This window comes from Vidua chalybeata, chromosome 1, assembly GCF_026979565.1.
Source record: "Vidua chalybeata isolate OUT-0048 chromosome 1, bVidCha1 merged haplotype, whole genome shotgun sequence".
NCBI lineage: Eukaryota > Metazoa > Chordata > Aves > Passeriformes > Viduidae > Vidua > Vidua chalybeata.
Window position 1 is genome coordinate 69189181 of NC_071530.1, and position 15336 is coordinate 69204516.

General features: G+C 46.2%; 1 protein-coding gene across 3 annotated transcripts in view; it reads left to right on the forward strand.

Annotated features, from left to right (window-relative positions):
* Positions 1-1118: 1118 nt before the first annotated feature.
* DUSP22 (dual specificity phosphatase 22) overlaps positions 1119-15336 on the forward strand; it is a 44029-nt gene continuing 29811 nt past the window's right edge. The window contains exons 1-2 of one of the 3 annotated variants that reach the window (XM_053941018.1): positions 1119-1240; positions 8066-8099. In XM_053941018.1, coding sequence (XP_053796993.1) covers positions 1169-1240; positions 8066-8099 — 106 coding nt within the window. In that variant the 5' untranslated portion in view covers positions 1119-1168. Of the gene's footprint in view, positions 1241-1773; positions 2068-8065; positions 8100-11624; positions 11851-15336 lie in introns of those variants that run through there. The other 2 variants (XM_053941026.1, XM_053941035.1) reach the window with 2 other exon arrangements.

Consider the following 15336-nt stretch of genomic DNA (forward strand, 5'->3'; position numbering starts at 1 on the left):
CTTACAGAGAGACTGCTCTGTTGTTTTTGAGCCTGACAATGACATGATACAGCCCCCAAACTCTGATGAGCCTCAGGGAGGGAGAGGTTCAGGAATGGTTTTCCATTTTTTCATGTACCCAAACTTAACTTCTGTTGGCTTTGAGGTGTGCCATTGCCTTCTGTGGGAACAGCATCAGCTCTTGATCAGGCTGGTCCTGATCCCTGTCTCTGTGTGCACTGGTCTGACCCCACAGGGAGTGGGTTTGTGACTCTTCAGCTTTCCACAGGGTTCATTCTCTGAATTACTTCAGTCTTACGTCAGGCAGGTGTCAAGGGTTGCCTAAAGAAAGGGGAAGAGAGGTACTATCAAGGGTAGTGCAAGGACGCTGATGTTTGATTGCAACTGGAGGTAGTGAAATTTTTCCCTTGGAGTTTGCTTGTACTGGCAACCCACTGACACAAGGTAAGAGTCCCCTATCACTAATCTATCCTTTAGAGAGTTCATCAATCCATTATTTCATACCTGGCCTTGCTGCCCATTGGCTTTACCACGTTCTCCATCTTTCACCCTTTCACTGGACTGTGCTGGACTGCAGCTGCCCCTTGCCTACTTAGTCCTACCAAGGCAAGCCCAAAAAATGACATCTTCACTTTTTACACACATCTACCATTGACACAGGTATAAATGCACAGGAAATCCGATGGTGGCCACACAGCAGCATCCTCCTTTGTCTTACATTTGAGCCACTAAGGATTTCAGGTTTTTTAGGTGGTGTTACTGCACCAGTTATTGGGAGAGACCTTATGCAGTAGTATCCTTTCCCTGCATATTCAAACCGTGCATATCCCCCATCAAATTAACTCTTGAGATAAAATTTCCCTCACTAACCACCAGATACCCATCACCAGACATTGAAAAAACACATCCCCACGCATAGAGGGATGCGACTCTATCATGTCACGCTTAACTGTGCATTACGGAGCAAAGCATGAGGGTGGAAGTAGTGAGCATGGCTTTGAAGCCACGCCTGCCACGGCTCAGCAAAACGCATCTTTCCCTGCTTGAGAAAGACGGTTGAGGCAGCCTCCAGAGTTGTCTTCCCATCTCAGTCACTATGATCTTGCGATGTTTGCTTCAAACAATTTGCTCTCTCCTGTGTGTCCGTCTGTTTGAGTTTAGGACATGAATGTCCTTTGTCTACCTGCGATCCCAGCTTGCCCGCAGCGCGGCTGGGATGACGGAGCAGGAGCCACCGCAGGTGCCGTAACAGGGCACAGGAGGCCGGGCGAGGCTCAGTTCAGGGGTGGGCAGCGGCACACCGGAGCGGCACGGGCTGAGAGTGGGCAGCCATAGCAGCAGCCCCCCGTGCCCAAGGCCTGGCGCCTCCTGCCAGAGTCCTTTCTTAGCCGAAACCAAACGGGTTTCGGGATGGCAGAGGCGAGCGGGCAGCACCTGCCCGCTCCCGCACCGCATGCCGCAGCCCTGCCCTCCCTGGGCGCACTGCCGGCGGGCGGTCCATGCCGAGGAGCGACCCACACGAGCCAGAGCTACGGCTGCAGCCCCTCCGCCACCGCGGCCGGCGCTTATTCATCCTCCCCGGAACGCCCGCCGGGCGCCGCCGGCCGCGGCAGGTGGGGCAGGTCTGCGGCGCGGAGGTCGCTGGGACGCGTAGTTCCTTGGGGCGGGCGGCGGCGGCGCGGCGCGGCGGCGCGGACTACAAGCCCCAGGGCGGCCCGCGGGGGCCGCGCCGCGCGCGGGGCGGTGGCGGCGGCGGCGGGAGGTGGTTCCTGGCAGCGCGGCCCCGCGGCTCTCGCCGCTCCCCGGGGCGGCCGAGCGGAAACCCGCCCCCAGCCGCCCGGCATCCAGGAGGGCGACGGCCGCGGCCAGGGCGAGAGGGATGCGCCTCGCCCTGTGCGACAGCAGCGAGCAGCGGCCGCCCTTAATTAGCAATTAGCCCGTCCCCAGTCCCCCCTCGGCAAGCACTATCCCATGAACACCGACCCGCCGCTGGCAGCAGCGGCCGACGGCTTCTCCCGCGGTGCTGGCGTGCGGGTCGCTTAAGCCATGGGGAATGGGATGAACAAGGTAACCCCGCTCGTCGTTGTCGCCGTGCGCGAGTGCATGTGCGCGGGCCAGCGCAGCGGAGCCGGGGGTGGCTGTCCTTCCCCGCCTCGGGGCGGGCGGGGTGCCGCGGCGCCCCCGCCTTTGTCTCGCCCCTGCGCCGCGGCAGCCGCTCCAGGAACAAAGGCCAGGGCAAGAGGGCTTTTCCCTTCGGTTTTGGGGGTCCCCCGCCTCGGGGCGAGGGCGGAGGGACGGAGACCGCGGCCGCGCCGCTCCCTCGGGGCGCGGCGCCTCCTCCTCCGCAGCCGCAGCGCGGGCGGGCGGGCGAGAGGGGGGCCCTGGTTTCGGTGATGTGCCCGGGCTTCCCCTTCCCGGGCGAAGCGAGTTCCCGGCGCCCGGTACCGGGCTTCAGTGCCCCCAGCCCTGGGGGCTGCCGTGGGGCAGAGCCGGCATCCCCTGACCTGCGGTAGGACCCGGGCGTGGGGCTGTCAGCGAGCGCGGCACCCAGTCGGGTCACTTGGGCAAAGCTCGCTCCGCTCCCAAGGCGCGGAGCAGCCGCTGGCCATGGGCTGTCTCTGGAGGGCTGGGCCCGCCCGGTGCCGGTGGGACAGGAAAGCGCTCGGCCCCAGTGGAGATCGCAGTGAGGAAGAGGAAGGAAGATGGATCTGTTTTGCAAAGGGTGTTGGCCTTTTGGCAGTAGGGGGTTTATTGTACGCACCGATTCCCCTGGCATGTCATGGTGGTTACCTAGGGGCCACTGTGATTTTTCTCAGTATCTCCACCTCTGTTTAAAACCCAGGTTTGAAAGTGTGGTGGTAACTAGCCTTTTATATATAGCTTACTATGAGGAACAGAAGTTGAGTCATCTCCTCTGTCTTACATCCTGCTTTGAGTGCTTTGGGAGTTGTTTTGCTGTGTGCGTGCCCTGTGGCAAAGCAGAGGAGAACACCTAGAAATAGCTCCTCACATTTTGTCCCACTCTGACATCCTTGCCCCTGGAAGTCAGATTGATGAGCATCCAGAGTGCTTAGTGTGCCACGTGGAAGGGAAAGCCTTTCCATCCTATGGATAGAGATTGAAATAGAAGCCTTCGGCAGGGAAAAGATCTGGCTGCTGAAGAACTGAGTTAGTGCGTAGGAGGTAGAACATCCCTTGGTCCTTTTCTCAGTTTTTGCTTTCAAAGTCTGGGAATAATGCTGTGATATTAGCCACTCATTGATATTAGCCTTCTAGAAATGGCCAGTTAGGAAGAAATACAGCTAGAGAAATTCCTTTTAGGCTTCTGATATATTTGTAGTATTTTTCTTGGAATGCTTGAAATTATCAGAATGTTTAGAGGGACACAATATGGGATGCTTAAGTTGCAGTCTAAGGAGAAAAAAAAAAAAAACCACGAAAAAGACAGCTCTCAGGCCTTTGAAGCTGCATTACATTTTACTGTGGTACTGTGTGGGTAGGAATTAGCAATCTGTGACTGACCAGTTTGGTAATTTTAATTCTGTTAAATGTTGCCCTGACATGTACCACCTGGTGCTTTCAGGACAAGCATAACACTACTTGGATTTTTTTTCCCCTTTCTTATAGCTGTATCCAAGAGGTTGAACTGTTCAGCAGTTTGGGAATGGCTGGCTCCTTTAAGGAGGCTACATTCATATTGGGTACTGGCCATCAGGGTTTATATTTGTAGGGGTCCCAGATGTTGGTCCGGAACATGCCACCTTCTGAATGTGCCTCTGGATCATCTCTTCCTCCTGATCTTGTGAGTCGGCGAAGCTGGAGGGGCAAACAGAAGCATGGAGCCGTCAGCACAGATGTAGGTGGTATTTGCTTGTCTCAGTGTAGGCAGTCAATACAGATTGCCCTAGTTTCCAGCTGAAGTGTGTTTCTTGTGGTAGACCTGTATATGGATGGTAGGAAAAAAGAATCAGCTTATTTGTTGGTGGATTATTTCATTTAAGGAGTCCCTTTGTACAGATGCCAAGGGAAGAGGATTAATGATGGCTTGTAATGGGTGTGGTAAGAAAGAGCTCCAGGGACTGCTAGGACTGCTACAGCCTCTGGTTGCTGATCCTTTCTCAATGGCATGGTCCCCTCTTTATTTTTCTGTCCCATTGTACTGATGTATTTCATAACTAATAGCAATTGCATGTGACTTTATGTGGCCATTAGAGTGATAAGGGCCGGAGGCCTGGTATTCTTTTTAGGTGAGGTTTGTCTTTCTCTCCTAATTTTCTCTGTTAAATTAGCCTGGCCTAGTTTTTTTTCTAAAGCCCATCCAAGCCTTTTGACATTTCCCAAATTAAACTGAAAGCATTTGTTCATACATACCTTTTTTGTTCTCTTCAGAGAAGAACGAGAATCAGCTTATGAATGTGCATTGACCTGCCTAGTATTAATTTTCAGTACTTCACCTTTTTTTCTTGTATTTTTAAGATGTATATTTTACAGAATGAGTAATGGAGTCTGACTTAGGAAATTGTCTCAGCAGTCTGATTTGTGTTCATGGTTAATGTCTAACTTTGACTTCTATTCAAAGTTCAAGTTGAAGTCTGTGGTTGAAATGTAGAAAGATGTTTTCCAGGAGCTGAAGTCTAGCGGCTGAGATGGTAACAAGATTTGACTATCTGTGAACAGGATCTTGGTGAAGAGCTCTTCCTGGGGTTTAGTTGTTGTTTAGTTCTGTTAAAGTTAAATGACAGTTATTCACGTAAACTCTTCAGAAGATTTGAGTATTATCTCTGCAAAAAGGGCAGATAAGCCCTGTTTGTTGTAAGAGTTGATTAATAAGAAATTTAAACCAATGTGGCTAGTTATAGCTGAGGTAGCCAATTTTATGGAAGTCAGAGAAAGCTGTGCCAGTTCATGTCAGCAGCAAATACCCCTCCCTGATGTGTGCCACTCTCCTGTACTACTGAGCAAAGGTAGGCTTGTCTTCTCCTTTTACAGTGCCCAGACATCTCTGAGAAAGCCCCATGGACTTCTCCGGAGTGCCCAGCAGTACTAACACAACCAGAAGCAGTGTTAGGCAAGGAGTTAGATGCTTTATTATAAGCATTTGTTGATGTAGGAAACAGCAGCAAAGTAGCCCTTTAAGCCATTTTCCAGAGAGGTGTATTGTCAGAGAGGACTGACAGAAACATTAGCAATTACTGTCTGTTCCAGGGCTCGGTCTTTGTGCAAGGTGAGAACATGAGCTGCTCTCATGTGAGGTACAAACTAGGAGAGACGTTGGTGTCCTTGTCCCTTGGTTGTGCATTCTTCTACATCGGTTACTTGTTCTGTGGTCATTTTCTCAATGTTTCGGATCACATAAAGAAGCTACTGTTTTTATTCATATAGCAGTGGTTGAGAAGTTCACAAAAGCATCCACCGTATTTTTCTACTCTTCTGACTCCCACCCCTTCTCTCTCACACGCCCCTAGCTGCCGCCAGCCTTCATTTTGCACAGCCCGGAGTTGCAGTTACTGAAGGCAGTGTGAGATGACACAGCTGAAAGTTCCCAGCCATAGTCGAGTGCTGAAGTATTAGTCAGCATGACATGAAGATTCACTTCTTTTCAGGTAGCTTTCACCCATAGTAATGTTTCTTGCTTCTAGAATGACTAGTACAACAGGGATAACATCTGTCCTTGGTCGCAAAGTGTCCTGATTACCTGTCTATCATACAGCATTGCTTCCTGATGCACAAATGCAGACTTCTGGATTTTTCCTCCTTTGCCAACAAGAAACCTCATTTCTGCAACCCCCCAGTGTTTCTCAATATCTTTAATTTCTAATGTCAAAGCTTAATGGCTGTGACTTCAAATTAGGCTTTTATTCTCTCTTGAGAATGCACATTTGATGCAGAAATAATGTCCTGGAGTCTAAAGTGCTTTAGTCTACAGCAGTAGTGGTGTGATGGAAGATTTGTGCTGCAGATAGGAAATACCAGACAGCTATTTTAAAATGCCAGGAAGCTTTAAATTTTTTTTTTTCCTTTTTTTATACTGAAGTTGAGGGAGCTCCCTGGGGTGATCTTGTGGATGGAATTCATTCATAACTTAAGCCCCTTTTGCTTTAGAACATGATTTTGTTTGCAGAATTTAGCCTATTTGGCAGTGACTCTTGAGTACTGTCCTCTCTGGAGCAGCTACAGGCTTCTTTTTCCTAACCTAGGATGCAGCATTAGAGCTGCACTTCTAGCAGTGTCATCGAGAGTGCTTGAAATGCTGAATTGTCCCTTGAAACCTTGAAAGTCTTGTGGTCGTGGAAGGGGACAGCAGGATGTTATAAAGGTTCTTTACCCTACACAATACCCTGGCATTGGAAACTGCCCTGGACATTTTTGCTGTCTTTGTAAGAATCTTGTATTTGTACAGATGAAGAGGGAAGGAAAAGGGAGAAAGCTGTCTGAGCTTATCTTTGCAAAATGTACAGGTGCCCATTTGTACAAGACTAAAGAACTGTTTTCTTGATGAGCCAGTGCTGTCAATCAGCCCTTAATTTTCAAGATGGGGTCTGCAAGCAATAAGGTACAGCAAGGGTCCTGGAGAAGCTTTTTGTATTGGGGGGAGAATTGAGCCCTGTGTTTAGAGCTGGTGTGACACAGCAGGCAGAGAGTGATCACTCAGCAAAGCCTAAAGGGAGGAATGTTTGCACAAACCAAAGCTGCAAGGAGTGCAAGAGATGCTGCAGCCTTTCTGTTTTCTGCAAGGCTCGATAAATAACAGCGAACACAATGCTTTGATCAGATGAAAGCTCTGAAGTTAGGGCAGGTCAGAAGCTGTTTTACAGGCTCTTCTGCTGGCCCTGCTAACCTGTGCATGGTGAGCTGGGTCACCTTTCAGCAGGAAGGCTGCAGTGAAACTGAGTCTGTGGCAATGATCCCTAATGAAAAGTCCTTCATGACTTTCAGGACTTCATGGCTGCTGGATTGAGCTAAATGGGTGGAGTTTTCCCTTTAAATAGCTGGGCCTGAGAGGCTGTTGCTGCTGTTGTGGTGACAGTGGGGCGTTGCTAAGGCTATAGGAAGTCAGTGCTGATATATCTGTATTGGTGGTATGCTATGCATGGACTGAAGAAAAATGGATCATATCGTTTCACCACCACAGTTCTGATCTCCTCAAAGGATGTGGGTGCAGGTCAGAGACTTCAGGTGGCAGAGAACAAAAATCTTGGCTAGCAAATGTGTGTTCAGCGTGCCTGGCGGGTTTTTGATGTCTGTCCTGCTGTTCCTAAGTTTGGGAGGGTTATGAGAGGGTGGGAGGGGCAGGTGTCACCTGCCTCTGTTTCTGTGCATGCACATGCCCTCATGCACATGTTGGTCCTTGGGCAGACCTTGAAACTCCTTGAAGCTCCCCAAATACCTAGTACTTGTTATGGAAAGAGACTGATGTGAAGTTAAAGAATGTCGGGTAACTGACACCTGTGCAGGCAGGCATCCGAGAGTGTGGGGTGAATGGGTAGATCTGGGAGAGAAACATGCATTTCACAGACTTTCAGCAGTTCCCTTTCTATGTGAACACACAAGTCGCTGTTTGCAGTGATTTCTTCTAAGAGCTCCACAGTGCTGCAGCCCCGACTTGCATGGCTTTGCACTTCAGAAGCCTCGAAGGATGTCATTTTGCAGGGCTTTGTCCAGCTTCCTTAGCAACTTTAGGCAAATCACCTTTGCTGTGTGAAGTTTCATCATTAGTTCCATGAGGGTAGCTGTTACCCTGCTGCAGGGGGCAGGGGAGGGCTGTGTTGTGAGGCTGCTTCGTAATTTGTAAACTACATTTGCGGTCCTTGGAGAGCCTCCATTAAGTGAAAGAATCCCCACGATTAACAACCTCCCCCCCCACTAATGCCAAGGAATGCTGTCAAAGCTCAGTGTGCCTAGAGCTATCTGGTTTGAGAGGGTTGCAAAAGTTGTCAGCATTTTTTAGATTGCATTTCACAATAGTCTGCTAAAGTAGTATGTTCCATCCTGTATGCAAATTGAACTTTGTCAAATTGTCTTACCACAAGATATCTATATTTGATACTATATTTCTTTCTCACAGATTCTGCCTGGCTTGTTCATTGGCAACTTTAAAGGTAAGATTAGTTTTATTATTATCTCTAGGATTACTTAACAGGGGTCTTAAGGTGTTGTTTTGCAAGCACTCAGAATTCTCTGGCATCTCTGTAGCTTTTTAACCCCATCTTGCTTCATGTCTGGATTCACCTGGTAGCATTTAAAGAAGAACTCATTTGCTCTCTCATCTGTGTGCTGTGCTGAAGTACTTTGAGAACAGTAAAATGAATACCATCTCCTTGAAGCATGCTTCAGATAGAATTCCTCAAACGATTCCTGTGCTTAGCAAGCAAGTCTGTGAGCCAGGCAGATTCTTTGTAAGGCTTATTGCAAGTCCTCCTTATAAGTAAAGGCTTACTATGCCCCCTGCTCATTGCTTTCATTATTTTGGTTATTTATAACAACTGCTAAAGAGTTCTGTTGTCACTGCTCGTGAGACTGATATGTCTGCTGGTTGCAGCCTGACCACTGATACTCACACTGTCTCTGTTGCAGATGTAAGTTTCTATGGATTTTTTTTTTTCCTTCATGCATGAGGCTTATTTTTTGTGTACAGAAAAACAGACACCTTTAGAAATCACAGGAAACCTTATGCAGACATCCAAATAAATGGCCTGTTCTCAAAGCACTCTGTTAGCAGCAGTTCTGGCTGACTCTCCCTACTCAGAAGTAAACCAGTTGTGCATGTGCAATTGTTTTGATAGATGCAGACCCCATATTTCCTATGCTTGGGTAAAACAGCAAAGCAGGGCTCACAGGGGCTGCTGCAATAGATATCCTGCTCTTCCTGGGCTGTATGATACCACACCCAGTCTGTTAAGGCTGGCAACGTCTACACTGGATTTAGATGGTGCTGCACCTTCTCTCTGCCTCATGCCCACTCTTCCTTCCATGCCTCCCCATCCCAAAACCTGTGAGTTCACTGGTTTTTGCCTGATTTACCTGTTTCTGGATGTGCTGACCCATACAGTGGATCCAGTGCTTGCTGCCCCTTGGGATGTGGAGCTGATCACTTTGGAAGGCAGCCCAGAGGTACATGTGAGGTTGAAAGCTGCCTTTTGCCACACCATAAACACAAATACAATGGCTACTGTGTGAGGGAGTTAATCATGCCATGGTAAGGAAAATGAGAGGATAGAGGTGATTTCATGCTGATAATGAAAGGAGAAAAAAGAAAAATATGGGAAAAAAAGAAAATAAGGCCAGGAGGGTAGTTTGAAAGCCCTTTTGATGGACCTCTGCATGGTCTGATGACAAAATTAAAACTTGGTCACAGCCATGTTGCTTCCTCTTCTTATTTTCTTTTCTCTTCGTGAAGTAATTCAGGTGAGGGGTGGAACTGGGGAGATGTTGGATAGTAGAGTCCTTTAGGTTTCACGTAGGGTGGGCAGGATGGGCCCTGGTAATGTGGCTCCCAATCTGTCCCTCTCACCATGGTCATCCTGCTGGTAAGCCCTTGCCCAGGGGAGTGAAACTGAGCAGGAGCATCTGTTTGCTGGTGCAGTTCTGTCTTCAGAGCGGGGCACTTGGCCAGGGTTGTGGAGTGAGTCAGCATCTCTGCCCACACCGGGCCTGCGGGCTTCTCACTCTCCGTGTGCCCTGGGAGCGGCCCTGGAATGGCACGGCGGGTCACGCCTGCGCGGAGAGCAGAGGCGTGCAGGTGGAGGGGCTGTAAGTGGAAAGCGTTTCTGGGAACCTCGCTGAAAAAGAAGCAGAGGGTGTAATGCTTCTGCTTACCTCCGTAAAAGAGAGGAAAGACGAGTTGACTTTAACCCCAGTGTTTGTGTTATGGAGTCTGTTTTTAAAATGAATTAAAAACACGAACAAAAATTTCAGTTTATTTACTGCTATGACCTTTGCTCATATTGCCTTTAATCATTACGTTCTGCCCTCACAAGTACCTGTTATAATCTCAGATAAGCTACCATACCTGGAGAGGAAAAGATAGGTGTTACAGTCCTTCACTAATACAAGAGTGTGTTTTTACAATTTTTACCCTTTTCTGCATCCCTTGTCCCTCAACATCCCCTTGCCTCACTGCTTAGGAGCAGTTGCAGCAAGCTCTCTGTGCAGTGAAGTCATCCCATTTAGGAACAGGTTGTTGGTTAATTACCAGTGTATTTTTCTGGAGGAGTTTGATCCCAATGTTCTTGGGGCGTGTTCTGATTTATGAGACTTTTTAAAAAAGTGACTAGTGAGCGTTGAGACTGCCACAAAGCAGATCACTGACTGAGAAATACTCAGCAGCATGTGCGGTTGGGATTGGTCAGAATATCCGGATTTGGGTAGCTGAAATGAGTAGCTACTCGTAGAGACAGGGGTTTACAAAATTACTTCCTGTAATGCATTTTTGACCAGTCTCCCATTCTTCAGATTAAGACTGATAGCTTGAAATTGAATAAAGTTGCATCTTGTCAGTAAGAGGAGGAAACAGTGAATCCCTGGTGTTGTGCATCTTGCCCAGACACAGGGCTGAGAATTCGAGGCACCGTCTGAGTCCCTGAGCTGGGGTGGAGAGGAGGGAGCTTCTCCTGAAGTGATCGCTCTGATCTGCCCTCTGGAGGATAGTCTTTCCCCAGAGGCTCCTCAGGGAGCCTGGGCATGCAGAGTTTCCAGAGCTAAATCAAAGTACCATCCTACTCACACTCTGTCTCGCTGCTGCATGGAAGACCTCTGGGAGCACTTGCAGGCTGGGAAAAGGCACAGTTCTTCCAGATGGGTGCCTTTCTGATGGGTGAAAGTAGGATGTTTGAGATGTTAAACACTAATTCTGGAGGGCTGTTGTCTAGAGAAGGCAATCAGCAATTGCTCCGATTGGGGAATTATTATTCACCATTCAGCTATATTTCTGCTTTTAGGCCTAGTAAACTTAAATACAGTCTATGACAGAGCAGTGCAAATTCTGCATTTGACTGGGAGATAAACTGAGGCCCAGAAACAGCTTGTGAAATGAACCTGTGGCAGAAATGGGAGCTGATTTTGCTGTTTCTGCTTCGTTTGGTGCTGCACAAACCTCTAAGCACGTAGACATGAGAGGGGCTTTAGTAATCACCTTAAGGGTCTTTAGGGTAGAAAGTTACATGGAGTGCTGATTATGGAAAGCACTGAAGTATCTCCTGAAATCCTCCTAAGTCCACAGAGCTTGAGTATGTCTCTGAAAAACCTTCCTGAATAAGCATAGATCTTGGCATGTGTTCAAGTGCTTTTTCTTACAGGCTCTATAAGCATGACTCAGCTCATCAGTAGCAAATGAAATGTGTAGTATGCTCCTGAGAGGGTTTATTTGAGATTGTACAGCTAGAGGGCAGAAAAATTCAAGAAGAACCATAGATGTCCATATAAAATACAAGACTGAGTCTGGTCTGAAAGCCCAGAAAGAAACAACATTTGGGATTTTTCTGTGAAAGTGAAGGAGTAGTTATTTCTTTGCAAATGGGAGAGTAGGGGGCTAAGAGGGAAAAATGAGGGAAAAGAAAGAGGAAGTTAACTCTTCTTTCTGCCTCTGATTTTGAGAAAATGTGTTTTGTTTTGTTTGTACCTTACAGATGAAATGCAGTCCTCTCAAAAGACAAAGAATTTATTGTGGGACTGCATGTCCACTTGTCTTCTTCAGTGGAAACCTGATGGCTCTTGAAAGTCACCTGTGCTCACAACAAAAATGGTTGCTTTGTTCCTTAAGGAATTGGCAGGACAGCCTGGTTCTCTGCACAAATGGAAAACAAAATCTGTTTCTTCTAATGAGAGATTCTTAATGGATGCTCAAACAAAGAGGTGTGACAGTAGCAGAAACCAAAGATTCAAGAGTGTTTGTACCTTGAATATTAAAGAGCTTGTGATCTTCCTTGTTTGTAATCATTCAAGGTTTTTTCCATGGAACATTTGGGGGCTTTTTAATTTGAAGGGGAAAGCCACAATATGAGGTTTAATTTCCCCAAAGAGTCCAGTGTTGCTGTGGATGGTCTGGAGAGTCTTGGGGAAGTTTCTGCCCTTCCCATTACTAAATGTATAAAAGGCAATGCCCACCAAGTAGTTCTGCTGTGTTTCTAGTGTCAGTTCATTCCTGTTGTCATCTGCTTAGTATTTTTTTAAGTTCCATTTCCTAAGGCTTTATATCAGGTACTGAAAACAAGAGAGGATGGAGATACCATTTCCTTTTTCAGCTTCACTTTTTGAAGGAAGACTATTGGTACTCCATTAAACAGAGTACTGACCTCTTTTCCCCATCTTTCTTGTTCCCCAAGAAGGTCTTTCTGAGAGGATGGGACAAAATATATTTTATAACAAAGTGTGAAGTTGAGACAGGAGAGGTGGAGTTTTTGTTCATGTACACAGTGTGTGTGTGTCTGTAACTGCACATAGCTGGATTCAGGAACAAAGCTCTCCTGATGGGAAACCGTCATCAGTAATAGCTCTTAGTGCTCTGAACCACTGCAGAGGATGTTCTTCTTTAGGTGGCTGTCTCTCTATCTAGCTCTCTCCAAAGCAGAAGAGAAAGTGTAGACAAAAATTTGCTTTATGTAATAAAACCAAAAAGATCTGATGATGATGAAATTGTCTCTATACATCTGCAGATTGAGACTTAATACTGTTGTACATGCTGGGCTGACTTGGCTTGTCTGAGAGGAAGTCCTTATCCCTCACCTTGCATTTCTGTGGAGGCACTAAAATACTGAAGTAAGAGAGGATGGTTGTAGGTACATTTGCGACTTCACCACTGTAGTATTGGAGTTGTTCAGTCACTGATGTGTCTTAACTGCAGTGGGTTGGAGCTGTGTCTCTCTTTTGCTGATGGGGGATGGAAGCACACTGCACTAGGTGATTTGCTTCCCAGAGCTCCAGGGATACAAATTCTGAGGCCTCGGTCCCATTTTGATGACTTTGACATTGCTTTGGTATATAAGCGTTTGCAGCTCTCTGCATGAGTAGAGATCAAGCTTGGAGTCACAGTATGAAACTGAGGGGGAAAAAAGGCTAAATATGGGAGGGAGAGAGGAAGACTTCCCCAGTGTGAATTGTGTCATTTTGTGTGCAGAGAGAGTTTCCCAAAGGCTTTACTCAAAAGTCCACATCTGCATTAGCTGAGAAGCTAATGAAACAGAATTTTAGGTAACCTGTTGTTGAAGAATAATACCACATTTGAGGCACCCTTTAGAGGATGCACATGAGAGGGCTCTGATAGGTAGGTTTAATCTTAAAATTTGAAAATGGGGTGTTTCACACTGTGATTTCAAAATGTGAGCTTGGATGTGCTTGTACAGCATTGTGCCACAGCAAAGAAGTTAGAATTGCTGTGGTTCTTTTGGTTTTTGGTGGTTCTTTACATAACCTCTAATATTTTTTTGTTATTTATGGTATGAGACTGTGAGTGACAGGATATCTTATTTGTACTGCTGTTTAAATAGCCTTATCTGTAGTATCTTTAGAGACCTAAGGCAGGTGCTGGGGAACCAGGGGAATTTCCCCTTTGTAAACTATATGAAGTTTAGATCCAGATAGTAGCTGGGAAGCTTTTTCTCCTCTGCTTTAGTGAATTGAATGCTTATTTCACAACTATATGAAGGACTTGCTGGCTACCCACTGATGTAGGTCTGGGATGGCCATTTCCAGCTTGTTTCTAGGAATATCTGAAATCTCAGTTTGTAGTTTTGATTTGCTGAAATTCCTTTAGCCCGAGTCTCTGTTAACTGAAGAACTAAGGTATTTCAGTCTTTTTGAGTTGTACTATGTCCATTAGGCCTTTCAAACTAGTTCAAAGCAGTCAGCATTTAATTTGGATCATATCTTCTTTTAAAGCAGTTTGCCTTGTGTGGCAAGACATTTCTTAGCACGTAGGTCATCCTGATAATTAGAGATTGGGGTCTCATTGTGCTAGGTGTACCTTAACACCATGAGTTCCAGCCAGCAGTCTCTGAAGTCTGCCCTTAGTCTTTGTAAGACAGAAAACAGTGATTTTTAGGGGCACTTAGGCTGGTTTCTGGGCTTACAAATCCTTGCCTGCTTAGGTATTCCCTAAGGAATTGAGGTTGTCCTACGAACTGTTAAAAAAAATCTGAAGGTCAGGTGTATTAGAAGACATCACCTGGCAAGCATTAGCATTTCTTCTTTGAAATGTTTTCTCTGAGATTTTTAGGAAATTTTATTTGTTCTGTGAAGCTAGGCTTTAATTCTGTTTCAGACAGAATTTGTGTTAATTCTCTCCTGAAGGATTAGGCATCTGTGTTGATCATGCAGGCTTGAGCAGTAGTGAGTAAAATCCTTGCAGTTTTGACTCTTTTCTTCATTTTATTAGCTGTAGAGAAGCTTTCATAATTGGATTAGGTTTAAATTTCATTGCTTGTTACTGTGCTCACTTGGATCTTGTCTATGAGCAGTATAATTAAATGTTCAGCTCTTCTTTGTGATGTAGAAAAGGCATTGAAACTTTATAGTAGGGGGATAAGAAGACAACCCAAGAGATGTTAATTGAACTCTTGCATGTACATAAAGAACGTACAGGTGATGCTATTATTTTTGTACCTAGAGAGCCGGTTTGAAACCTTTGTGGTCAGTGCTCTCTTTTTTATGTGCAACCAGGCTAATGTGAAAAGATTGTATGGGCAGGTTTCGAAGGCAGGTGTTCCCATCACAAAACCACTGCTGTACTTACCATGGTGTGCTGTGCCAGTCTCAAGCAAAAAAGTCAAAAGTAGATGGGCACAAGCTAACTTTTACCTGTATTGGTGGTTCTTTCAGGTTGTTTTTTGACATGCTGATAGTTTAGTATGGGGAAAGTTGCTCACTGATGACAGATTGCCTATTTTACTCTTTTTCTCATAGAATCAAGCCTATGGTTTTGCCATATCTAGCATCAAATTTTCAGTCACACCAGTTTTCTTTCCAGTTTTGAATGTCTGAAACCCCTTGGTTAAAGGTCTAGGAACCACCTTTTCACAACTGCACATCCTTGCTGTAGCATTTTGCTTTTTCATACATTTGATATCTTTATCACCTGTCTCTCTTTAGACTTAAAATTATAATTTGTATTGCTAAATGCATATTTTTCTCTACTGGTTCACAGAAAAGAAGAATCTTGTTATTGTCTTGGCTTGTCTGCAGAGACCTCAGTTCAAGTGATATTCTCAGACCAGGATATCACAGGGTCTGTTTCCCAAGTGAAAATTTATTCCCTGAAGGGGGATTTGTGGGTAGAGGGGAGGTCAGATATTTCTTGTACAGCTCTTAGTGCATGTTCAGATGGCCATCACCTGCACACAGGCA